Source organism: Eschrichtius robustus, chromosome X (assembly GCF_028021215.1).
Source record: "Eschrichtius robustus isolate mEscRob2 chromosome X, mEscRob2.pri, whole genome shotgun sequence".
Classification (NCBI taxonomy): Eukaryota; Metazoa; Chordata; class Mammalia; order Artiodactyla; family Eschrichtiidae; genus Eschrichtius; species Eschrichtius robustus.
In genome coordinates this window covers 62,602,364-62,625,679 of record NC_090845.1, presented here as the reverse complement: position 1 = coordinate 62,625,679, position 23,316 = coordinate 62,602,364, and the positions used below count along the sequence as shown (strand labels likewise).

The following is a 23,316-nucleotide window of genomic DNA, read 5'->3' as shown; positions in this document are numbered from 1 at the left end:
TAGCTCCTCAGAATGTTTCTGTCAGGATAGGACAGGGCAGAAGAAAGCTTCAATCGTGTTCAACTTTACCCTGTCAGGGAGTTCCACTCCTTGTATACACAACTCTTAAACTTGGTAAGTCCCGTCTGAGCAAGGGCTTCATGGACCTCAAAGAGGGAATTTTTTTTTTTTTTTTTGTAACTTGGGTATTGACTGGTGCTCCTGGTTTTACCAGCACACTTGACACTTCCCAGTAATAGAGTGCAACTATGGCCTGGACGGTATCCTGAAGTTGTCAAATCATCTGGTACCACCCACCCACGAGGCTGGGGCTGGCCCTCTTCCAGCTCCAGCCTGGGCATACCAGAAGACTCCATGGTAGTAAACCAGTTGGCTCTCCTGGATAGCCTTAGATCTAGGGCCCCAAACCTGAAGGCAAGGGGGCCGAGAATGGCCCCGCCGCAGTTCCAAACGTGACCCTGGAGCAACAGTTTTTTGAGTTTTCTCTACTGTAAAATGGGAGTGAGCAGGTCACCCTGGGTAACTGCCATGGTGGGTCGTGTGAAAACAAGCAGTTCCAGCAACAGAGCAGAGAGAGAAAAGGGTGCTTCCTTTTGCTGGTTTCTCTTCCTCCTAGAACCATACTGTCCTTCCACCACCTTTGTGGTGGCGACACTTGCCAATGGAGGGCAATGTTTCATCCCAGAAATGTGACTCAGGGAAGTTCTCTATCTAGGATATCACTTGGAACATTATGGGGACCACAGAAGGTGGCAAAAAGGGTAAGCAGTGTCTGTCACACCCCAGCCCGAAGCTTGTTCAAAACCCAGCATGTGGGATGGGTGGAAGGATAATCAGGTTCCAGTGACTTTTCCTCTGGCCCAGCGGCCCCTCCCCAATCCCAGCGGTGTATCCTCCCATGGAGACAAACTATACAGAAGCTGCACCATCTAGCTGAGACGGTGAACCGCCCTTACTGAGAGACTAAGGCCCCAACCCTTAACACGCTGCCGGGTTGGAGAAAAGAGAGGGTAGTAAGCCAATTAGAATTCAGAAATTTAGGGGGTGCAAGGTAAACAGGGGAGGTGATCTGAACAGAATGAAGGTGCTGACTTGCTGGTCCGGCCCGCAACCCTTCCGAGAGCCCGCCCTTCCCGGACATGCAGACTCACACACTCCCTTTGCAAAGAAGCTCTGTGTATGTATTGGGTGCAACAGCTCTGGGGTCTCTATATAAATAATATACAAAACCCAACAGCTCAATGCCTCACATTAACAAAAATACTAAAAACTCATTAAAAATGGAGCCTGAGGGAAGAGCCCCAACCACTACTGGTGCTAGCCCAGGAAGGGGACTGGGAATTAAGAGGAAAGGGTGGGGCCCCATCCAGTGCACAAGCAGTTCCTCCAGGTGGCTCAGTAGCGTCCAAATATGTTGGTACTGGGCTGTGGCTGGGTATCTGTGAAAAACCAGAGATTATCAGGGGTGGGAGGCCGAGCAGGGGTGGCGGTCTGCACTGAGGAGAGCCATTCAGGCACCGAGGGAAGGGATGGAAGGCAACGCTTCCCCTCACAACCGGGGCCTGAAGCAATCACCTCAGCTACTTTGGCCTCCCCCGCCCCGCCGGCCCCCCAGTTATTCCGTGGGGCTCTCCTTGGGAAGAAGGGCGGGCTTACTGGAGAGCTGTTGTTGGAGCTGCCGGACCAAAGCTGCTGTCTGCTGTTGTTGCTGGGTCTGCTGAAGCCCCTGGCGCTGGAACTGAGGTGAGAACGGCAAGTGGAAGACTGAACTCGAACCGTCCCCTTCCTTCCCTGTCCTCATGTCCCCACCCCTCGGCGGAGGGCCCTGCCTTGCCTCCCGCCTCGCCATGGCTGCACACTGTCCCCAGCCTGGGCCGCGGTCCCAGAGCCCAGGGCTGGAGTCCAGCAGCTACCTGGGGCTGGGACTGGGGCTGGGGCTGGGGAGGAGCTGCCTGCTGCTGCTGCTGCTGGTGTGCTTGCTGCTGCTGTTGCTGCTGCTGCTGCTGCTGCTGTTGCTGCTGCTGCTGCTGCTGCTGCTGCTGTTGCTGCTGCTGCTGCTGCTGCTGTGGAGACAGAAGAGATCTGTCTAAGGAGAGCAAGGGGCTGAACCTCAGTGGTGGAGGGATGGGGATGGGGGAAGAAGCACAGGGTGGGAACTCTGGGTCCGCTGCCCTCCCCGCTCAGAGAGCTGCAGAGAAAATCAAATCTGGAGCACCAAGCAGATGACCCCCAACTCTCTCCCACCAGGACCCCCGGAAAAAGGGGGAGGGAAGGAACTGGCTTCTTAAGCCCCCACTACGTGCCAGCTGCCCTGCCGGGGTACGTCCTTACACTGCCTCATTCAGTGCTGAAAACCACCTGGAAGAGCCTGTGCCTCTCCTCCCCCTCCTCCTCCCCCGCTCCCAGTCCCCTTCCTCCTCCTCCTCGGGCTCCCAGGTCCCAGACGAAAATCCTAGGGCCCTTACCCGCAGGATCTGCTGCTGCTGCTGCTGCCGGATGTGGTACTGTTGCTGCTGTTGCTGCTGCTGCTGCTGTTGCTGCTGCTGCTGCTGCTGCTGCTGCTGCTGCTGCTGCTGCTGCTGTTGCTGCTGCTGCTGCTGCTGCTCAGGCAGGATGGAAGCCGACCGGACGCCGGCCTGGACACCCTGGGCGCCCAGTGGGGTCATTGTGCCTATCATGGGTGTTTGCTGCAGTGTCTGGTGGGAAAACCTACAAAGACAAGGAGGCGCAGAGATCAAGGCATGGGCTGTGGGGAGGGGGTGGGGGCAGATGAGCCCCAGGTCCCTGACCCCAAAGAAACATCAACAGGCCATTTCATTCACTCCTCCTGTCACCAACCAGAAGAGCCTTTTTGGCTTCTGACAGATTTCTAGGTTGGGGAATGAGGAGCAAAGACAACACCCCATTTCAGTGGCTCCTAACCTTCGTGGTTAGGAATTTTTCAATTCTGTTGTAGCTGGTTTTCTCTTATGAAAATGAAACACAGTCTTAGCACAGGCTAGGCATTCTATAGATACCCACTGAGGTTGTTCTGCTTATCACTGTTGTTGGTCCCCAGTAACACGTCAGGGTCTTGGAGACTGTTGAGTTCTATTGCTCCTTACACCTTCCTGACCCCAATCTGTACTTCACTGCAACAGGCTACTGGCTGGGCCCGTCTCAGGTCTTCTGTCACCTTCCGTATGCATCCTCTCCATGAATTCCACGTTAATCTCTCAACACGCCCAAATCATCACATCACTTTCCTGATCAAAAGAGTGCTTTCTGGGGACTTCCCTGGTGGTGCAGTGGTTAAGAATCCGCCCGCCATTGCAGGGATCACGGGTTCGATCCCTGGTCCGAGAAGATCCCACATGCCGCGGAGCAACTAAGCCCGCGCGCCACAACTACTGAGCCTGCGCTCTAGAGCCCACGAGCCACAACTGCTGAGCCTGTGTGCCGCAACTCCTGAAGCCCACATGCCTAGAGCCCGTGCTCCGCAACAAGAGAAGCCACTGCAATGAGAAGCCCACACACCGCAACGAAGAGTAGCCCCTGCTCGCCGCAACTAGAGAAAGCCCGCACGCAGCAACAAAGACCCAATGCAGCCAAAAATAAATAAATAAATAAAATATAAATAAATTAAAAAAAAAAAAAAAGAGTGCTTTCTGGGATTGTGTCTCAATCCCTCACCGAACGTTCAAGGCTCTCTCTCAACCTGCCCACTCCCAGCCTGTCCCTACTCCTTCCCTGGCACGAGTCTTACATTCCAGCCAAGCTCTTCTCCTTCCTGTCCTCCCAGCCACCCTACTCATTCAGGTCCCCATGTCTTTGTTCATGCTACGTCCTCTACTTGGGATCCCCCTCCTTCTCCTCCTCCCTGCAAATCCAAGTCACAGCTATGCTTCAAAGGCCAACTCAAGTCTGACCTCCTTCACGGAACTTTCTCTGGTGACTCAGGCCCACAGTGATATCATCCCGCACTCTTCCTGAATTCCCATTTTACTTCACGGCACCCAACTGCACAGCTGATTATATCTTTCATCACTGTGTTCCCTAAGTGTTTTTCTGAGTAAGTCTCCTCTTCCCAGGTATAGTAGAAATTCTCTGTGGTGAGGGACTTTGTATCTTTTTCAAATAGCTTTCCTCACCCCACCTGGTCCTAGCATAGTGCTGGCCACACAGTGGGCCTAAGGCACGTCTAAGTAAGGGACTTTTCTTCTGGTCCACCCCGCAGCGTTCTCAACCCTAAGCTGCAGAGCCTCAAGCCATGACTCCAAAGTCTTAACCAAGGCCTGACTGACGTTCAGCATGGTGGGAGAATGTGTTCGCTGGTCCATTCCAGCACTAAACTGCTCTAACAGTGGCTGGATGACTCCTTACCACACGCTGCATCTATGAACCCCAGATCTTTCCTTTTCTTAGTCATATATAAATGATTTCCCCTCTCTGGTCCTCGAAGAAATGTTGGGAAGCAGGTGTGAGAATACTGGCCGCCAGGGTCCCTTCCAGCTCTGGCATTTTGTGGCGACAGGCCAGGTGGCCAGATAAGTGTTCTTGACGCCTCCAAAAGTTCTGACTAGTCCCATCACCTCCAGGCCCAGGTTTTCCCAAATCGAAAGCCTCAGTGTGTCTTCACGACCCCCGGCTCCCTTGGGTACCTTTGAGTGGAGGTCAGCCCGTGTCCGTAGGTTGGGGCCTGCTGGTGCACATAGCCACTGGGCCGCTGCTGCAGGTGGCGGGTAGGATCTACAAGAGTAGGATTGGTAGAAGAGTGGGTGCTCTGATAAGGCTGGCTGGAGTAGCTGGGGGGCACCATGGTACCTGCGGGGCCTGTGTGTTGCTGCAATCCCACATGAGAAACGTAAGGAGTATAGCCCTGGAGGGAAGGAAGAGAGACGGAGTCAGGGCCAAGACTGTGCAGCGCAGCCTGCCTCAAGCTCCCCGATTCTCACCATCTCGTGCCCTTACCTGGGAGGTCTGCAAACCGTAGGAAGAGCTGGGAGTCATCTGATGGACAGATGACTGTCCCAACATCCCCTGACTCTGCTAGAGGGAAAAAGGAGACAAACTCAAACTCAGGAAGGGCTTTCTGCCACCTCGTTTCTTGTATCTCCTACTCTGTGTGTCCTTGTGAAGATCCCAATCCCTGTGACCCTCAAAAGCCCCTCTCCCTGACGGCCCTCCCTACGGCCCCTCTCACTATCTTTGCCTGGAGCTGTTGGCGAAGGCGCTGTCCTTGGGGCACCGCAGGCTGCTGCTGTCGGTACACAGGCGTCTTGTAGGAGGAGGGTTCCAGTCCCATGACGCCAGTCATGGTGGTGGGCAGCACTCCAGGGTAAGGTGGTCGGGTCGGCAGCTTCTGCATCGGTAACCGCACAGGGCGGTACGGGTCCACACGGGGGCCACCTGGAAAGGGGAGCAGGCTGACCTCTTTAGGCTCTTCGTCCCCCTGTGCCCTGCTCAGCGCCCCGGGCATCCACAGCTCCTGGGAGGAGTGGCATCGCCCCTCAGGCGGAAGGCATGTTCGGGTCAGGCTCTCGTGCCTAGTAGCTGGCACTCACCTGCCGGCAGTGGCTGGTTCTGGGTGTAGAGGCCTATGGAGCCCTGCCTGTAGCTAAGGTGGGATATGGAGCCAGGGTTGGTGTGGTGCAGGAGGTCCGGAGGCACTGTCACTCCATAGGGGCCACTCCGGCCTGGGCCCATTCCATAGTCCTGTGTGAACGGCACAGGAGGAAGGGGAGAGGGCTGGGGTCAGGTGGGGTAGGAGGGGGGAACAGGAGCTGGATGTACGTGGTTCCCTGTTCTAATTCTAAAGGTACCCCTTCCCCAGATGCCCCCAGCCCTCCCACAAACCAGCCGCTCGACAGAACCAGGAAGAGAGAGGGGCTGGGGAAGGGGTGCGACGGGGCTGTGGCGAGGTGGCAGCAGCGCTCACCTCTGTCTTGGCGGCTGGCTGGCTGCGTTTCTTGCCCTTGGTGGACTTCTTCTTGCGTTCCTCGGTGCTGGGGGGAGCGGCCCCAGGTTTGTCAGTTTTGGGGGGCTCTGGAGCCTTTTTCTCAGGCTCCAGCAGGGCGGGGGCTGGGGGCTCCTCATCTTCCGGCGGCAGCGGCAGCGGCTCCAGGTAATAGGCGCGGGGCCGGGGCCTCAGGTGCGTGTGGTACAGCAGCAGCCGCTGCTGCTCCTCTCCGCGGGCCACGCGCCGGTCCACCCGGACTGTTCCAAACCAGCCCCAAGACAGTGGCGCTGATGGCTTCAAGCCTTCAAAAAGATCCCAGGGGGAGATCTTTTGTTTGGTGGAAACCTGTAGACCCTGCTCCGGAAAATGAGAAACAGTGAGCTGTTGAGACTTGGAAAACAGAAGACTTGGAAAACTTGAGGACTTGGAGGAGAGGGAAAAGTATCTGTTGGCAATAAGAGAAAAAAAAAAGTCATGGGTAGATTCAGGGAAGATGGTGAAAGGAAGACACATGGACACACGGACACACGGACACACACACACACACACACACACACACACACACACACACACACAGAGGAGAGAGAGTTAAGAGGAGATGGGGGGGAGCAGAGGGAGACAGAGACAGAGACAGACACTGACAGAGGAAGACAGATACAGAAACAGGAAGGCCGAGAAAGAAAAGGCAGTGAGAGACTGAAAACAGGCAGAGAGAGAGAGACAGAGACAGGGAGAGAAAGAGAAAAACAGGAAGAGAGAGACAGGCAGAGAGAGAGAGAGAGACAAAGACAGGCAGAAACACAGACAGAGACACACTGAGCCAGGAAAAGAATGAAGAGTATGGCTATATGGACGGGTCGGACTTTGGCTTTTGAACTCCGTGTTCTCTTTCTCCTCTCCCTCTACTACACACAATGATTATGGTTACTCAACAAATACTGCAACTGACAAAGAGAGGGGACAGAGAAAACTGTGCAGAGATGGGTTGACAGGGTCGTGGGGAGAGAGATGCAGGGATAAAGGGGGTGCAGGCCGGGGTGGAGCAGTATGGGAGGCAGGTGGGGCAGAGGAAAGAGGAGGGTAGGGTGCTGAGAAGTGGGTGGTACGTACAAAGGTGGGTGGGGGTGATGGGAGGTGCGGAGGGGTGAAGGGAGAGACCAAGGAAAGAGACGGAGACTCCCAGGATGGGAAGAAGAAATGTGAGGAAAATTAAGTGATTAGCTCAACACCCCAGGGATGGCTCTCGCCCACAGAGCCTGATAAACCTGTTGCAGCTACAGAGGTTAATGCAGGGGAGGCTCTGACCCAAAGGGGAACAAAGGTGGGGAGCGGGGAGCAGGGTATGGGAAGACAATGGAACATGCCTCCTTCTTGAAGATGGAGTCGAAGCCGGCAATCTTGTTGCCTTTGGTGTCGATAAGGGAGCCCTGCGGCTCACATGTGATGACATCTCGGGTCTGCTTGGGCAGTGGCAGCAGCTGGCGAACTTTTTCCAGACTGTCTGACTGGCGCTCCCCCAACTCCTTCTGCAGGCACAGAAGGACAGGACAAGAGTTCAAGGACACAGGAAAAGAGGGACGGGAAGTCTCAGGGGACAGCACAGAAGCTGGCACGAAGAAGACACTCGGTAAATCCTTACCATATGAATAACGAAGAAAACACGGACGTGCAAGGGAAGGGTAGGGGGCTCTGGGCAGGACGATGTCGCTGAGGCTGGACCGAAAACGCAAGGTCAGGGAATAGGGAGCTGAGACCCCAGGCCTCTAGGCCTCGCCCTCGCCCCCTCCTCTCACCCGCAGCTTCTTCACCAGGTTCATGTAGGCACGCTTGTTTTCCTCCATGCTGCCCTGGGAGATGCTGGACATGTCCGCAGCTAGGGTGCCATTGATGAGCACGCTCAGCATGTCCAAGACGGTGGTGAAGAGCTCACTGTGGCAGGAAGCCGGGGGGAAAACCAGAGGATAAAGAGTTTCAGACAGACAGAGACAGCCGGGCTGGACACGAGAGGGAGCGGGCACGAAAACCGGGTGGGCAACCCCGGACCGCGGAGTCCGCAGTATCAGCCACACCGATTGCGGCGGGTTGTGCACCTGGTGTCAGGGAAGGGGATCCTCTCGGGTACAAAACTGGAGGGAGGGGATGGGGATGCTTTACTTGTTGGACTGCATGTCGACAGTGCCGCTGATGATGATCTCCAGGAGGAGCACAGCCCACTCTGTGGTCTGCTGGGTGCTGCGCTGCACCGTGTCAAACATGCCCCCCACCTGCCAGGGCCACAACAAGTCAGTCAGATGGCTCAGGGGCGGAGTGCAGCGTTTAAGGAAAGCTTAGATTAGAACCTGGGCTGGATGTGACTCGGGACACCTGAGGTCAATGTCCCAGTTGTACCTATGATTTGCTACATGATCTCAGGCCAACGACTTAATTCTTGACATCTCTCGGCCTTGGTTTCCTTACTTATAAAATGATGGAGTTGGACCAAAGGACGTCCAGGATCTCATTCAACATTTCACAATAGATGTCTAGGGCTTCTCGGGCCCAGCCAGAATCTAGGATACTGAGGCAGGGTCCCTGCAAGGATCCAGTCTCCTTAACCGCTTTCAGGTCCTGCGTCCTTTAGGAGAGCTGGGCTAATATGTGAAGACCCAGAAGAGCCTGGGCCCTCCATCCTCACCCTCGCCTCCCTGGGCTGGGGCTTCTTTGTCTGCAGTCCTAGCCCCACCCCTTTCCTTCTTCTCCCCAGCTCCCTCTCTCACCAGGTTGAGCCGCAGTTTGAGCGCCTCATGCATTAGCTGCTTTGGCTTGCAATCGTCTAAGTACTGGTCATCTCTCCAATTATTCACAATCTAAGATAAAAACAAGTACAACACACGGCTCAGGGATCTTCTCGTTTCCATGCCAAAGCACCCAGGGTGTTCTTGTCAGAAAACACTGAAGATTCAGTGGCCTCTTGGCTGCATCCTTCTCTGCCCTCCTGCTCGGCTCCAGGGCCCAGAGACCTGTACCTGGTGGACCTGGCTGTAGAGGGAGGTAAGGAGTCCCTCGCGCTGCTCGTCCTGACCCTTCAGACACGTCAGCACCAGGGATAAGAAGGGCTGCTGGCTCAACAGGGACATGCTAGAGACGGGAGGAAAAGAACAGGACCATGGGTTGTAGGTCAGGCAACTTCCAACCTCATTCCTCTGAGCCCCAGACCCTACTCTTTTAAGATCTAGCCTCTTGCTCAACTATCACTCTTATCCTCTGTCCGTTTTTCTGATTTTGATCCTCACCTCTTTGCCCCAACTTTTCTTCTTCCCTGGGTATGCCTCCTCTCCTTTCTACCCCTCAATCCCGGCCCCCTCGTAGCTGCTTTACCTCTTCTGCTTTTGTCGATCACGTTCTTTGCGCGAAGAGGAACCCAGGTGCTGGCCCTTCTCCAATTCTTCCCCAGCAGCCTTTAACACATGCCCCTGGACTGAGGTGGGCAGTTTGGCAATGAGAGGAGCCACCAGCCATACACCAGAGCGCTCTAGGGAGCTGGAGAGATGGCGCGCACAGGGTTACAGAGGAGCCGGGCAAGGTTGGAACAACCCATCCTCTCCTTTCCTGATGGACATGCCTGGCATCTCCAGGTGGCTGAAATCATTTACACTACCAGAGGAGAAAACTCAGAAGGGGATGGGTCCTAACACGTTTCTACCCAACCTGAGCACGGGCTTGGTCTTGCTGCTGCTGGGCATGTTGCTTGCAGTGTTTCCAGAAGATGACCCTGTCTCTGCAGACTGTTGGAAAACCTCGATTGTGGCCTTGGCGATGTTCTCTAAGAGGGAGTTCATCTCCTGAGGAGGATGAAAGGCACAGGGGTGCTAAATAGGTAGCTGGCGGCAAAGGCAAAGAGATGGTAGGAGAGCTGGGAGATGAGGACATAGGAAGGCATCCATGGAGGTTGATGGGAGGCTAACGGACACAACTCTGCTGGGTGTCATGTCCTCCAGCACCTCGTAGTATTTCTCCAATGGCCCACTGTCTTCTCCTTTACATACCTCCTTACAGCTGTGGCCACAGAAACAGCCTCTATGGCCACCGCCACCAACCTTCCCCACAGCTCAGAGCCCCAACACTCCCAACCCATGTCCCTTATCATCGGCTCCAAACGTCCACCATCTTCCCATCCTCTCTGATCTCCAGAACCCAAAGGTAGGACCTAGGTTCTTCTATGGCGGCCCACCTCCCTGACATGTGTCGCTGGAAGTAAGCATGGGAAAAGAGAGGGCCCGGGCACCACTCACATTGTTAGGGGTCTGCTTGATCATGAGCTGCAGCTCCAAGGAAGACTGGCGCATGGTCCACTGGTCCAAGTTCTGTGACAGAGACCCCACCCACAAGCTAGTCATGATTGTGTCATCCCAGCCACTCAGCACCCCGATGCCAGCTCCTGATCTCTCACAACCATGAATCACATATGCCTGGAGGTCTGAAAGGGACCTCTATGTCCCCTCTTTAGGGAAGATCATACCTAAATAGTCCAAAATGACTGAAAAGTCTCTCCTATTTTAAAAGCGGTTCTGGAAAGATTTCACATCTTTCCCCAGTTTCCTGTTCCAGAGCCTCACATTCCTTAGCATCAGGAAGTTCTGCTTAATGCTTAACCTAAATCTTTGATGTTGAAGTTGAAGCTCGCCGCTCCTGTTTCCAACCAGCTGCTCAAAGTCCTTTACAGACCCGAAGGCTAGTCTCAGCTAATCTCTCTTTGGCATTATCTCCTCTGGGCTGAAGAGGCCTCATTCCTTTAGCTTTTCCTCAACGGCTTTATTTTTCCACCCTCCAGTCACATGAATGTCTGCAGCAGCGTGGTGAGGCAGAAAGGGCACAGGCAGACCTGGGCTCATATACTGACTCTAAACTTCCTAGCTGTGTGAGTTCCTGAACCTTGGGCAAGTTACTTAGCCTCTTCAAGTCTCAGTTTCCTCACTGGTCAAATAGGGATATTCTTACCTACTTCGCAGGGTTGTGAAGAGTAAATGAGAAAATCTACGTAGAGCGCTGAGCATGGTACCCCGCGTGAAGCAGCCATTCGATAAGTAATAGCTCTTCGGTAGTATTACTACTCATGACTGAGCCATGACCAACATGCCAAACATACAAGGCCAAAAACTAGGCCTCCCAGATGCTATGCCTCCCACTGATAAGCTAGAGTCCTACTCCAGATAGCTGTGCACTCACCCAACAGTTCACTCTCGAGTCTAGACCATGTTGGCTTAACTTCGAAACCCATGCTGGAGCTGTTTCTCTCACCACCTTTCACCCACATCCTCGTTCGTCTTCCTACTTAACTCCCTCTCTCTTTTTCTCTCAAGGTTCCCATCGTTTCACCCCAGGCTCAGGCCTCACTGCCTCCTCCAAGACCCCCATCGCCTTGGCCTACCTGGAGAATACGCTTAATGCGTTGCCGCTGGGGGTTTTCCCCATCCTCATTGTCCAGCAGCCGATGTGGGTAGCAGATGAGCTGCATGAGGCGCTGGGCCTGGGCGCTACTCAACACTGGGTCTTGCAAGTCATTGCTGTCCTCACACAGCGATTTAAGGCAACGTTCTCCTACCCATTCCTGAGGAGGCCGAGAATCAGGGGACTGGGGCAACCAGTAAGCAGGTTAGGAATAAGGGGGATGGACTGGGGGGTTGGTGTATGGCAGGGAGGTGGTGTGATCATGATAGGAAACAGGACTATATTATATAGCGGCGTTTAGGAGGTGTGGGGGGAAGGTGAGACTGACCTGCTGGCAGATGCTGCGTAGCACGTACTTGGCATAGACATCCAGACTGGCTGTCTCCACAGAGATGTTGCGGCCACCCTGCCTCCGACCGCCACTGCCACCTCCTCCCTCCTCCTCTGGAAGTTCTTCTGTTCCTCCTGTCACAGTGAAGCCTGAACCCTTCAGTTCCGCATCCCCTGTGGTTCACAGGCAGGAGATAGGGAGGGCAGAGTGAGATCCGAATGCTGTGTGGAGACCCACCCCGGACCCACAGAAGCAGCAACTCCCCAGATCCTGCCCTATGGGACAGAAATATACTTCCCTCCCTCGTCTCCTCCCCAAAGGTCAGAGGGACCACCTTCAGGAGAGAGAAAGACTGTCCTTTGTAGTTTAGCTGGCGCTCCACCCTATACACACTTCTGGCACCACTCCCTTCCTACCCCCATACCAAGTACAAACACAGCCTTGAGAACAGCAAACACAGCTCCATCCACAATGCGGTTCTGGGAGGCAGCCAGCAGGTGGCGGTCACAGGAGGAGCGGATTCCTACCGTAGGCTTGTCTGGGGAGACAGCTGAAGTCAGGGGAAGCAAAAGTAGAAACGGTGTGGGTGGGGTAGCCACACTTTCCACGGCTGGCCGGCTCGGATCGAGGTCACTTACTTCCGTCCGACTGGCAAGGATTGAGTTGAGGTGTCTTGAAAAGGTGGAGGAGGATGCGGCAGGTAAGCCGGGCCCCCGGCTCAGAGTCCTGCTCACTGCAAGCTACAGAGAGGAAGACAAAGCAGAGGGGAAAGGATGAAGGCGGACGGTACGTGGGTCTGTAGGTGGTGAGGGGCTAAAAGGGAAGCTGAGGCCAGGCGAAAAGAGATAAAACATTGGAGGAGAGGTGGGGCAGCAAACTGTTCTGCAGTGTAAGGGGAGTACCTGGAAGGGTCAGGAACCGGAAAGATCGGGGCTGCAAATGCAGGGTTAGAAAGACGCCCCTCCCAGCCTGAGGCGCACCACAGGACTGGCCTCTGGTGCCACCAGGAGCCCCACACTGAACAACCAGAGTGCGGCCGTCCAGTGTGTATTGAGACTGGGGGGTCTAGACATTCTAGGGGTTATGGATTGGTAGTTCACCAGCATTAAGGAGCGAAGGGATGGCTGCACAGCGAATCAGATCCTCCAGTAGCAAACACTGCCGAGCGATAAGGATGGCAACAAAAGTGGCCAGGGAGTCATGAAAAGACAGGTCACTGACCTGGAGGAAAAAAGCAGACAGACACCAGGACTCAGTGTGGAGAGAGGGCGGCTACTCAGAGCGCTTGGCCTCCACTCTGCAAAACTCTGTCCCTCCGCTCCTGTGATTACTGGGAGTAGACCCCTGCCCCGGGAAATGCCCGGTGTCCGGCACTCCCCCACCCCCAGTCTCACATCTACATTGCAGAGGAGGTCGTTGAAACCACAAGTGCCATTGTTAGAGGAGCAGCACAAGGCCTTAAGCACTCCCAGCCACTCTGCACTCAGTGACTTGCAATAGCCGGTCAGCTCTGCACACAGGATTGCGATGTCATTCACCCTGGGGAAAAGTACAAATGCCCTCAGGAAAAACCTTGTTCCGGCAAAACCTCAGACTCATTAACTTTTCATCTCCACCCCGGCCATAACCAAGGTTGCAGTACCTCCCAGGCATCTCATCCCTCCCAATATCAGGCGGGAGCGTGGTGCCCATTCCTCACTCAGTACGCCCCATACCTATCGGGATCATGGTGCCCCACACAGACGTGCATAAGGGCATTGCAGACAAAGCTGTAGCGGTTAGCAGGGTTCTCACTAAGACTCTTGCCTAGCCCTGTGTAGGTGAAGGTGTGAGCGGCAGGGTTCTCCAGAGTGTCAATCATGAACTCGGGTGCCCAGCGCATGTTGGATTCTGACGGCTCCACGTTGCAGTAGATGGTGTTCTTCACCTTGGAGCAGAAGTCGCTGCAGGGGTGGGGGAAAGGAGAGAGCAGCGTTGAGGAAGGGCTAGTGAGCTAGAGGGATGGTCAGGAAAGGGGAGAAAAGAAAAAAAAAGGAGAATGTGAGGGACAAGGGGCCTTAGGGCAAGAAAAGGGGAAATGGGACAAAGCAGACCGACTGGGCAGGAAAGGAACCCAGTGGGAAGAAGGCACAGGGGCCTCTGGAGGCGGGGAGGAGGAGTGTGGGCCCCGCAGACATGGGCTGGAGGCAAGGCTGATGAGGAAGGAGGCCCACTCTCAGGAACCAAGAACACGCAGAGGACACCATCCCCAAATGACCCTGCAGAGACAGCAGGGTCCTGGGCTGTGCTCTGCTCCTGAGTGGGGCAGTAACGGGAAGGAGACGGGACGAGGTCCCACTCTCTACCCCTTACCTCCCACCTCTCTTACCTGAAGAGCTCCCCAAATTTGCTCTTTAAATGGCTACAGGAGGTGTACAGATCATAGAGATAAGCAAGGATACAGCGCTCTGCGGAGGAGCCATCGGACCGGTTCATCCCATGCTTGACTACGCCACACAGCCTGTCACGAAGGGGCGAGGTCGAGAGGTGTGCCTGGAGCAATGGCAGGCCGGGGCGCAAAGATTCCCGTCCCTTGGCAATACTCTCTCCCCTCCCCACCTGAATGGCACGCACTTCCGCACAGTGAGAGCCCCACATGTTCTTCGCAGGCCACTTCCACCAGCATTCACCAGGGCCCTGAACCAGGGCCCTGCATTTTGAAGCCCTGCTTACCCCTCAAAGACCTGTGCCATCTGGTCCTGGTTGAGGATGAGGCAGGCGTGATAGTGCCGCAGGACAGCCACGATGCACAGGCACAGGCTGGTGGTGTAGCTGCCCACCAGATCCGAAGATTTGAGAAGCAACTCGGCCTCAACTACACTCAGTTCATTCAGTAGCTAGAGCAGAGTGAGCGGGGGTTGAGAAATGAGAAGAGGCCTTGAGCATTACACATAACCCCCCTTCCTGTGAGAAAACTGGAGCCCCTTCCTGCTGGAGCTGCCTCAGCCTGGAAGGGCCCTGGTGCCATACGCCACTGTCCTTTATTCTAGTAACGACAAGCCACGTCAATGATCTAACCAGTCTCTGGGATACAATCCTATGAACCTCACGATGGGAGGACAGTCTGTGCCCAGTGCTCTAATCCGTCTCTCGGGTCTCCCCAGGGAGCACTTGAGTCTCTATTCCTGCTGGCTTAGCTCATGGGTCACTCCCCCCCACACTAGTCTCTCGGTCCCTCCAAATAGCCTGGGACACTGGCTTGAGCCTCTCCTCCTGTCCTTATGACCCTGTACAGCACAAACCCCTTCCTCCACCCTCATCTCCCCAACTTCCCCACCTGAATGGCAAAGTCGATGAGGCCACTGATGCTGAGTGAATATTCCATGAGGTCGAAGATGAACTGCACATGCTGCACCAGAGGCAAGTGGTACGACATGCCAAGGGCAAAGCTCGTAATCTGCTCCAGGACATTCCGGGAGACCTGATAAGGGCAGTGGGAGTGAGACAGGAGTGGAGAGAGGTGGCAAGAACCAGGGAAGCAGGAAAGGATGGTGGAAGGGGATGAGACCAGGAGGCTTAGCCTGCCTGAGGCGGGGGGGCGGGGGGGTGGTGGGGGAAGACAAGGAGGAAAGGAAAACGGGACAAGGAGGCCGGAATGTGGGAAGGGGGCTGGGCTTAGGCCCACACCTGAGCCGTGACCTGGTGTTGGTCATAATGCGAAAGGTGCTGGAACTTAGCGAAGATATCCTCGGCAGTGGGGAAGGCTTCAGGCCGGTTGCGCCGCCGCTTCTGCCCGTCCTCCCCACCTGAGGGGACAGTTGAAAGGGACCAGTCAGGACAGGGAAGATAACTAGGTGACTGGGGGTCGGGGGTGGGTATGGAGAGAAGGCTATGGGGGGGGGGGAAGGGGAAGGAAGGGAGGGAGGGAGAGAGGGAAGGAAGGAAGAGGGAAGACGGGAAGGGAGGGTCAAGGAAGGGGCGGGGGAGGGATGAAGGGAAGGGGGCAGTGAAGCAAAGGTTTGGAGGACCACAGACTATGTGGACCTTAGAGGAATACGTACAGGGAGGTGCTAGGTTGAGGGAGGGAAGGGAGAGGGAGGGCGGGCAGTATGGGGCTTACTGTGAGGTACCTAAGAATGTCAGGTCTCCAGGATTCAGAGGCACAATAGGAGCAAGCTGGTCTGCAGAGGGGGGGAATGAGGGGGGAAGTTTCAAAAGGACTAGAGCTCTCAGGAGACTCCAAGAGACAGGACATCGGGACATGACTGGGAGTTCCCTACACTGGGGAAGGGAAGACTGACTAGGGCGCTTTTTGGGGGAGATCCATTTAAGGCGCCTCAAACCCACCAGTTTCCGCTGTCCCTTTGCGGTTCAGAACCTTCAGGATATCCTTGGTAATTTTCTTGATGGCATGGCGGGCATCATCTCGCTGCTTTCCCACCCCAAACAGTACGACCAACCGCTGGTTGCACTCATGGCTGCATGACTCCTCCTGCATCCCAGCGGCACCATCAGACTCCAGCACGGATCGCTCTCCCTCCTCTTAAAAGCATGCTCCATGCCCCTCCGCATCCCAGTGCTCAAGCCCTTCCCAGCATACCACACCCTCAAGGACAGCTCCAACCCCTCGGCACAGTCCTTGGACAGAAACCTGGGCTGAGAACAGATGGTCGCAAGGTGTTGGGGAACGGTACCTGGGGGATGGGAAAGTGCGTGGCATACTGCACATGCCGCGGCTGGTCATAAAGAACCCCAAGGGTCCCTTCTAGCTTCTCCTTGGGTGGGGGCTTCACCTCCTTCTCAACATCTGGTTTCTCAGGGGATGGACTGCCCTTCCCCTCACAGGGCATAGTGGGGGAGAACAACTAAGAGAAAGGCGAAAGGGCAGAACGTTTAGAGGAAGACAAAGGGATGAGGGGGCACAAAGAAACTCCCCAAAGTGGCATAACGGGAGGACCTCAGGAGCTGGATTCTCCCACACCAGGATCTAACTTACTGAGAAATCAGGCTTCTCCATGTCCTCAAAGAGCACACTGGAGCTAGGGTCGATGTCCATAGACTCCGAGAGCCCTGGATCCTGAGGGCAGAGAACAGAAGCGAAGCTGCTTTAGCCCCGAGGAGCTGCTCCCCACCATCTAGAAAAGTTGACCAGGGAGTCGAAGAGAGGAGACCATATTGGGAAAAGCACCAGTTCCAGATGCAAGCCTTGACTGGTCCCTTAACCTCCACAGGCCTTGGTTTCCTTCAGCTTTAAAATGAGGATAAGAATACCTCACAAGGTGGAATTCCCGGCGGTCCAGTGGTTAGGACTCAGCACTTTCACTGCCATGGACCCTGGTTGGGTACCTGGTGGGGGAACTAAGATCCCACAAGCTGCGCGACACAGCCAAAAAAAAAAAAGGATACCTCACAGGGCTGCTGTGAGGATCCAATGAAAAAAAGTGACATGAGAGTGCTTGCTAAACTGCAAAGCACTAAGCAAATCTTACCCTCGTCACTAGGTAAAGGATTCCCAGAGGATTCCAGGAGCCAGGAAGATGGGACTGTCAGAAGAAATGATCTAGGGCAAGGAAAAGCCCCCTCACCTCCAGCTTGCTGCTGCTGCTGCCCTCAGCCTCCTTGCGCTCAGGGTCATCGGCAGGGTCATCAAAGGGAGAGGGAGGCCGGGGACCAGGGGCTCCGAAGGCAAGGTCCCCTCGGGAGATGAGGGTGCAAGTGTACATGTTGTGGGAGAAAACATCATGTCGAATCAGTTCACAGAACAGCAGTACCAAGTTAAAGAACTCCACTCGCTCGCTCTCACTTCGGGGGTCCGCTGGAGAGAGGGGATGAGAAAAGATGAGTTAGGGGAGCACGAAAGAGACGGGCAGAAAGAGAGAGGGACACACCTAAGGCATGGTGCTCCTAGGGTTCCTGAAGTAGGCAAGAATAGCAATGACTCAAAAAAAAAAAAAAAACCCAAAAAACCAAAAGCCAAACCAAAAACAACAACAACAACAATAAAACCAAAACTGTTGAGGGATAAAGTGTGGTTGGTTACCCCAACTCCTGCCCCACACACCACCTCATAAAGGAATATAGCATCTCTGCTATTTATTTATTATGAAAATGCTTCGATCGTATGCTCCTGCTTTTATTCTTCTATTTCTCTACTCTGTTAAACTGTAAGATGAGCAAAGGCTAGAATTATGTCCAAAAGTCATTCTGCATAGAGCTCAAGACAGAAATATATCCAGAAGGCCCTTCATATGCTTTCTGATGACAGGGATGGGTGAGTCTAGGCAGAGGTAACCAGAGGGTGGCAGGGGTCCATACTCAGCATGGGAGCCTGTGTATCCAGAAACTGCAGGAGGACATCCTGGAAAATGGGAGCACTAGGAGCAGAAAGGGAGCCAGAGGCTATGGAACCCTTCTCATCTGCGGCTTCCGATTCTCCACAACGCTGTAAGATGAGAGAACAAACTGTAGGATTGGGTTTTACCTGTTTCTTCACTCGTCCATGTGCAATCCTTGAACTACTGCCTATTTTGGATCCATCCCAAGCTTTTCACTTCTACCCTCCCCCCCTTGACTCCCATTTTCTTTACCGTCTCCCAGCTGCAGCCTTGGTCACTTCTCTAACTCTGACATCGATCCACTCCTTTCTACTTTTGCCTTATGTCCTCAACTTTCCCTGTACATTCTCTACCCCTTCTTCACTCTCACAACTTCAACTTTGGTCCCGCTACCAGCTCAATGTGGCTCCGACCCCAGCTGCCACTGCCCCATGGGCCCCCTAACCTCAGCCTCAATCTCTGCCTGTCTCTTCTCCAGCAGCTTGGCTACCACCATCGCACGATGACGACCAGAGCGCTTGCAGCTGACAGCCCATTCACACAGTAATGATACCACAGCATCATCATCTGAGGAGATCTGGAGACCAAAGGAAGACCAAAGGGGTGAGTAAGGTAGAGTTGGGGACAAAGAACCGAGTTCCAGTCTCCCAGCGACTAGGCCCCATCTTAAAACATCCTAGGCCCAGTAAGACCGGCTGTCTCTTCAGACATCCTCTGGTTTCAATGCCTTGCCGAGGCTTTCCCTCATATATACTGTTGCTCTTGCTCTGTTTTTCACTTCTTCTCTTCCCCTTCTTGCTTATTACCTCGTGCCCATCCTTGCTAGGCCCCAATCCAAAGATTCGATTACAGAGGGAATCAAGAGAGTTGCTGAAGTCAGAGCGCTCAAAACTATGGCTGTCCAGCACTTCCAAAGTATGGAGCACCCGTCCAATGGTGAAGCCTGAGGAGGAAAAGTGGTAAAGGGGACTTTACCTAGAGGCCCGATGTACTCCAACTTTCAGATCTATATGTCCTTACCGTCCCCATCCTTTCCTCAAACATCCTTCTTACCGTCTGTCCTCTGGCACCCACCTGCAGTAGCTTCTTGGCACTTATCAAAAGACCAGCGAACCTCAACGGCCTGTCCTCGCTCCTTGATCTGCTGCTCAATCTCCCGCAACTTTGCACGGACCTGCAAAGAGGAAGGCTTTAAGGATGTAGCAAGGCATACAAAAAAGGCCAGGGCTCCAGGCTAAAAGAATAGTAGCAGACTCCGAATCACTATTTCTGAAAGAGTAACTTAAGCCTCTCACATCCCAGTTGCCTGGGGATACCAGGCTATTGGTCAGACTTACCTGCTGAGTGAAGGCACTGTTGCCTTCTGGCATGGGCAGGTTGGAGGGGGCAATAGGCAGGTGGTCAAGTGGTGAGCCAGTCTTGATTCGGCTATCAGTCAGCGAGTAGTGCCAAACCAGGGCACTAGGACAACACAGGAGGATGGTCTGCCAGACAGGAACAGCTAAGTCAAACTCAGTTATCACGGCTACCTGTCTAGAAGCCCATTATAAGACCCAATCCTTCAGTTTCTGATCCAAAGTTATTCTGAGCCCCTGGGGTGGCATCACTCCATCTCTGAGCCCCTCCCCTCATCCACTCTCCTAAAAGGCTTTGGGCCTACTATTTAGACCTGGAAGGGAACTAACTGAAAAGGAACTAAGACCCCAGAAATGAGAAGCCAACAATTTCCAAGCAAGTACTCAGTGCCTATTCTCGCCTCCAATTTAGAACCGCTCCCATTTTCCAGGACAGGCACCTGAGTCTTCTCAAGATGCCTTTTAATACTTCCATGGGCCCACCTAGTACCTACCTGAAGGATACAGCTGAGGCCAAAAACTAGGGGCCGGTGCTGAGGGCACATAAGCAGGTCACTAAAGGGTGTAGAGGGTGTGCTGCTAGTTGGGGGCTGAGGAGCAGGGGTCGTGGGCAGTGTGCTTGTTGACTGAGCAGACATCACATGAGATGAGTGACTGCTCACGCCATCCAGCTGCAGGGCCAGTCTCCGTGTACAGAAGTAGGCAAGGCGGCGGGAGAGGTATGCAGACTGAACGAATTCCCCAGAGTACTGTCAAGACACGATGATCAAAACCCCCCAGTTGGGGACTTCCCTGGTGGCACAGTGGATAAGACTCTGCACTCCCAATGCAGGGGGCCTGGGTTCGACCCCTGGTCAGGGAACTAGATCCCACATGCATGCCGCAACTAAGAGTTTGCATGCCACAACTAAGGAGCTCGCCTGCCACAACTGAGGAACCCTGGAGCCGCAACTAAGACCCGGTGCGACCAAATAAATAAATAAATATTAGGAAAACAAACAAACAAACAAAAAACAGTTCTCTCCAAGGGACATTGCTTTCACGTCTTATATCTCCTCACATCCTCCCTAGACCCCCCAAATCCCAGGCCTTACTCGAAGCAGCAGGGGCAGCAGCAGTTTAAGCAATTCATCCTCTCCAGGGCGGATTTTCTCAAAACACTCAAGTACCCAGGTCAGGAACTCATGTCTGTCCAGCATTCCGTCCTATGGGATGGGAAGAGGATTAGTTTTGCTGAGGGACTATCAGAGATGAGGCAGAGGAAGTAAAGGAAAGAATGAAGAGAACCATGAGTGGGGCAAGGTGGCAGGCAGATTCTGTTCTATGCTGGCAGAGTGTGAGGTCAGGCTCAATCCCACGTCCCACACGACATGCCTTCTTCCTACCTGAAACATGAACATGGCCAGCTTCTCATTGTAGTCCCACTGCCGGATTGCCACCTCTACATCATGGGGCAAGGGCCCTATAGTAGAACCACAGCCCCCACTTCCGGAAGGCCCTGGCCGGTAGTATTCAGCCATCTTTTGCAGCTGCTCCCATAAGTACTTGGTGATGATCTGAGTCCATTCTAGGGGAAAGATGGGAATAGGGCTATTTTATACTGTCCCTTTGCTTAGAACACCTTCTGTCCCCCACCCCCAGTCACCATACTTCTAAATCCTATTCATCCCCTTAGGCTCTAGTCAAATGCCACCTTCAACAACAAGGTCCTACTGTATAGCACAGGGAGCTATATTCAATATCCCATAATAAACAATAATGGAAAAGAATATGCAAAAGAGTGTATATATACATATGTATATATATGTAAAACTGAATCACTTCGTTGTACACCAGAAACTAACACGACATTGTAAGTCAACTATACTTCAAAAAAATTAATTAAAACAAAACAAACAAACAAAGAAACAAATGCCACCTTCCTAAAGCCTTCCCAGGTGTCCCCAAAAGAAAGTAATCTTTTTGTTCACTGAATTCTCAAAGAACCTTCTGCCTCCACTTTTGACACTACGCTTCTATATTCAATTATGGGATTCGTACATACGCCTTAGCATCCCTACTAGACTATAAGCATCCTAAGGGCAGGGATTAGGTAGTGGTCATCTTTATAGCCCAGTACATGCACACAGTAGATACTCAAGATACTTGATGCTTACTAATTGAGTGAATGCAAGACACAAGCAGAAGCAAGGAATACAGATGAGGAAGGAGAATAATTGCAAGGGTCTCTCTACCACTCCTGGAAGCGATCAGTGGTGGGACCTCTGGTATTAGGAGTTACTCACCCATGAAAGGGTCAATGACATGTCTCTTCTTAACCTTGGTCTCTGTGATCGCTGCATAGTAGGCACAGGTCATCTTAATGAGCCAGGCAGCCCGCATCACAGGCACTGTGTACTTGGCCAAGTACCCAAACACTTCTTCCTTCTTACTGAAAATGGGGACCTGGATGGACATCGCAAATAGTGAGACCTCTCTCACCTCCATGAGCTGGCACCCGTGTAGCTTCATCTGGGAATCGGAGGGTACTTGGTACCCGCACTCCCCTCCTTGGCCTGAAGAACAGGAAACAGTACCTCACCTTTTTGGCTAGTTGTGTGAGTGGCTTGGTGCCAGCCAGATCGGTGAACCAGGTGTTAATGGCACTCTGGGATCGTGCAGTCACCAGCCAGAAGTTGTCCTTCTGGTTCACCTGGGGCTTCCTTCTACCGGTGTCAGGGAGGGTGTTACAACGTAACTTCTCTGCAATAATGCTGCTGAAGTTGGAACTGATCTGAGGGAAGAAAAGTACACCTCAGGGTGGGAAGAAGGGGCAAAGAAGTGGTTGTGCCTTTGATGGGCAAATGCCAATGTGGTAGCATTAGGTTATGAAGGAGAACTCAGCCATTTAGGTCATCCCTTTAAGTCTTCCCAACCCGGGGCCTTTGCCCCTTCTCAGATCCTTCCAGCCTTTTCCTTCAGCCTGGCAGGGTTGTCTCACCTTGGCAGGATTGAAGTTGACGTTCTTGGCACTGCCATGTTCATCCCCAGAGACAGCTGGCTGGTTATTGAAACCTTGTTTTACATTCAAGGCCGTTAGTTCATCCTGAGGCAGGAAAACGACATTTTAGCTTTTTTTTTCCCTTGGGGGTGGGAGTGGGGGTGGGGGTGCTGGGAGAGGAGGGCAGAAGAGAGGGGAACAAGGGGGGACAAAGGTAGGAGGAGGATTCGGATATTCGGATATTCGGTCCAAATATTCATTTGGACCCCACCCTCACTAAGATTCCCAATTCCCCAGAGCTCGCTCAACGGCACTCTGCCCCTGCGAGCTTGCAAGCAGCCGTAGCTCACCCAGCAGCCTCAGACAACTTTCTGAGCTGTGTGTGCGTGTGGAGAGGGGGGCGCCTCCAGCGTGGCCCCGATATCACTCCCGGTTCGCGCCCAGGAACCACCCCTCACCCCCACTAGGTCCTACTCTCCTACACCAGCCCACTTTACTCTTCCCCCTTTCGGGACTTGCGCTCCCACCAAACCGCCCCGCCCCCCCCCCCCCTTCCCCGAGCCATCAGTTCTTCCTCCTATGGCGATGGCTGGCCCCTGGCCCCGTGGGAGCCCGGATTTCTGAACGCACCTCCTTCTGTTTGGGATCTTGAGGGTATACATCGGGAGGCCCCAGCCGCGGCCGCTTCAGGGGCCGGTGTTCGTAGCTCAAGATCCCGAAGGCCGCCATCTTGCCCAGCCCGTAGCGCCAGAGGCGCCAGCCGGGCCCGGCCGCGGGGGAGGGGGAGAGGGAGCCGAAAAGGGGGGCGGCGGTGGCGAGGACGGCAGCCGAGAGACAACAAGGGGGCACATTAGAAACTCTCGATCATTGCCGGAAACTACCGAGGGAAACCGAGGGACGCCGGGAACCGTCGGACAATACCGACCGCAGCGGGGGCGGGGGCGGGGCCCATCCTGGCGTGGGGCGGAGCT

The 23,316-nt window shown here is 54.1% G+C and overlaps 1 protein-coding gene across 8 annotated transcripts; it reads right to left on the bottom strand.

Moving 5' to 3' along the window:
• Positions 1-1,159: 1,159 nt before the first annotated feature.
• On the bottom strand, positions 1,160-23,289 carry MED12 (mediator complex subunit 12). 8 transcript variants are annotated; one of them, XM_068532570.1, is made up of 46 exons: positions 22,976-23,289; positions 22,346-22,450; positions 21,947-22,138; positions 21,651-21,810; positions 20,751-20,932; positions 20,460-20,570; positions 19,860-20,114; positions 19,348-19,494; positions 19,085-19,184; positions 18,817-18,953; positions 18,456-18,587; positions 17,991-18,117; positions 17,261-17,490; positions 16,672-16,752; positions 16,370-16,540; positions 16,023-16,167; positions 15,806-15,856; positions 15,363-15,481; positions 15,013-15,156; positions 14,409-14,572; positions 14,065-14,196; positions 13,412-13,639; positions 13,091-13,235; positions 12,797-12,917; positions 12,335-12,436; positions 12,121-12,234; positions 11,694-11,869; positions 11,346-11,525; positions 10,210-10,281; positions 9,626-9,759; positions 9,296-9,457; positions 8,944-9,055; positions 8,695-8,784; positions 8,093-8,202; positions 7,732-7,867; positions 7,303-7,464; positions 5,918-6,292; positions 5,544-5,694; positions 5,183-5,388; positions 4,951-5,028; positions 4,804-4,858; positions 4,641-4,728; positions 2,466-2,709; positions 1,914-2,063; positions 1,657-1,738; positions 1,160-1,439 (listed from the first exon to the last, which is right to left on the bottom strand). In XM_068532570.1, the coding sequence occupies exons 1-46, from the start codon at positions 23,072-23,074 to the stop codon at positions 1,396-1,398; spliced, it is 6,501 nt and encodes a 2,166-aa protein (XP_068388671.1). In that variant the 5' UTR covers positions 23,075-23,289; the 3' UTR covers positions 1,160-1,395. The 8 variants fall into 8 exon arrangements, with proteins under 8 accessions (XP_068388671.1, XP_068388672.1, XP_068388665.1 ...); XM_068532571.1 differs by having other exon boundaries at positions 5,192-5,388; XM_068532564.1 differs by having other exon boundaries at positions 4,641-4,858.
• Positions 23,290-23,316: the final 27 nt, after the last annotated feature.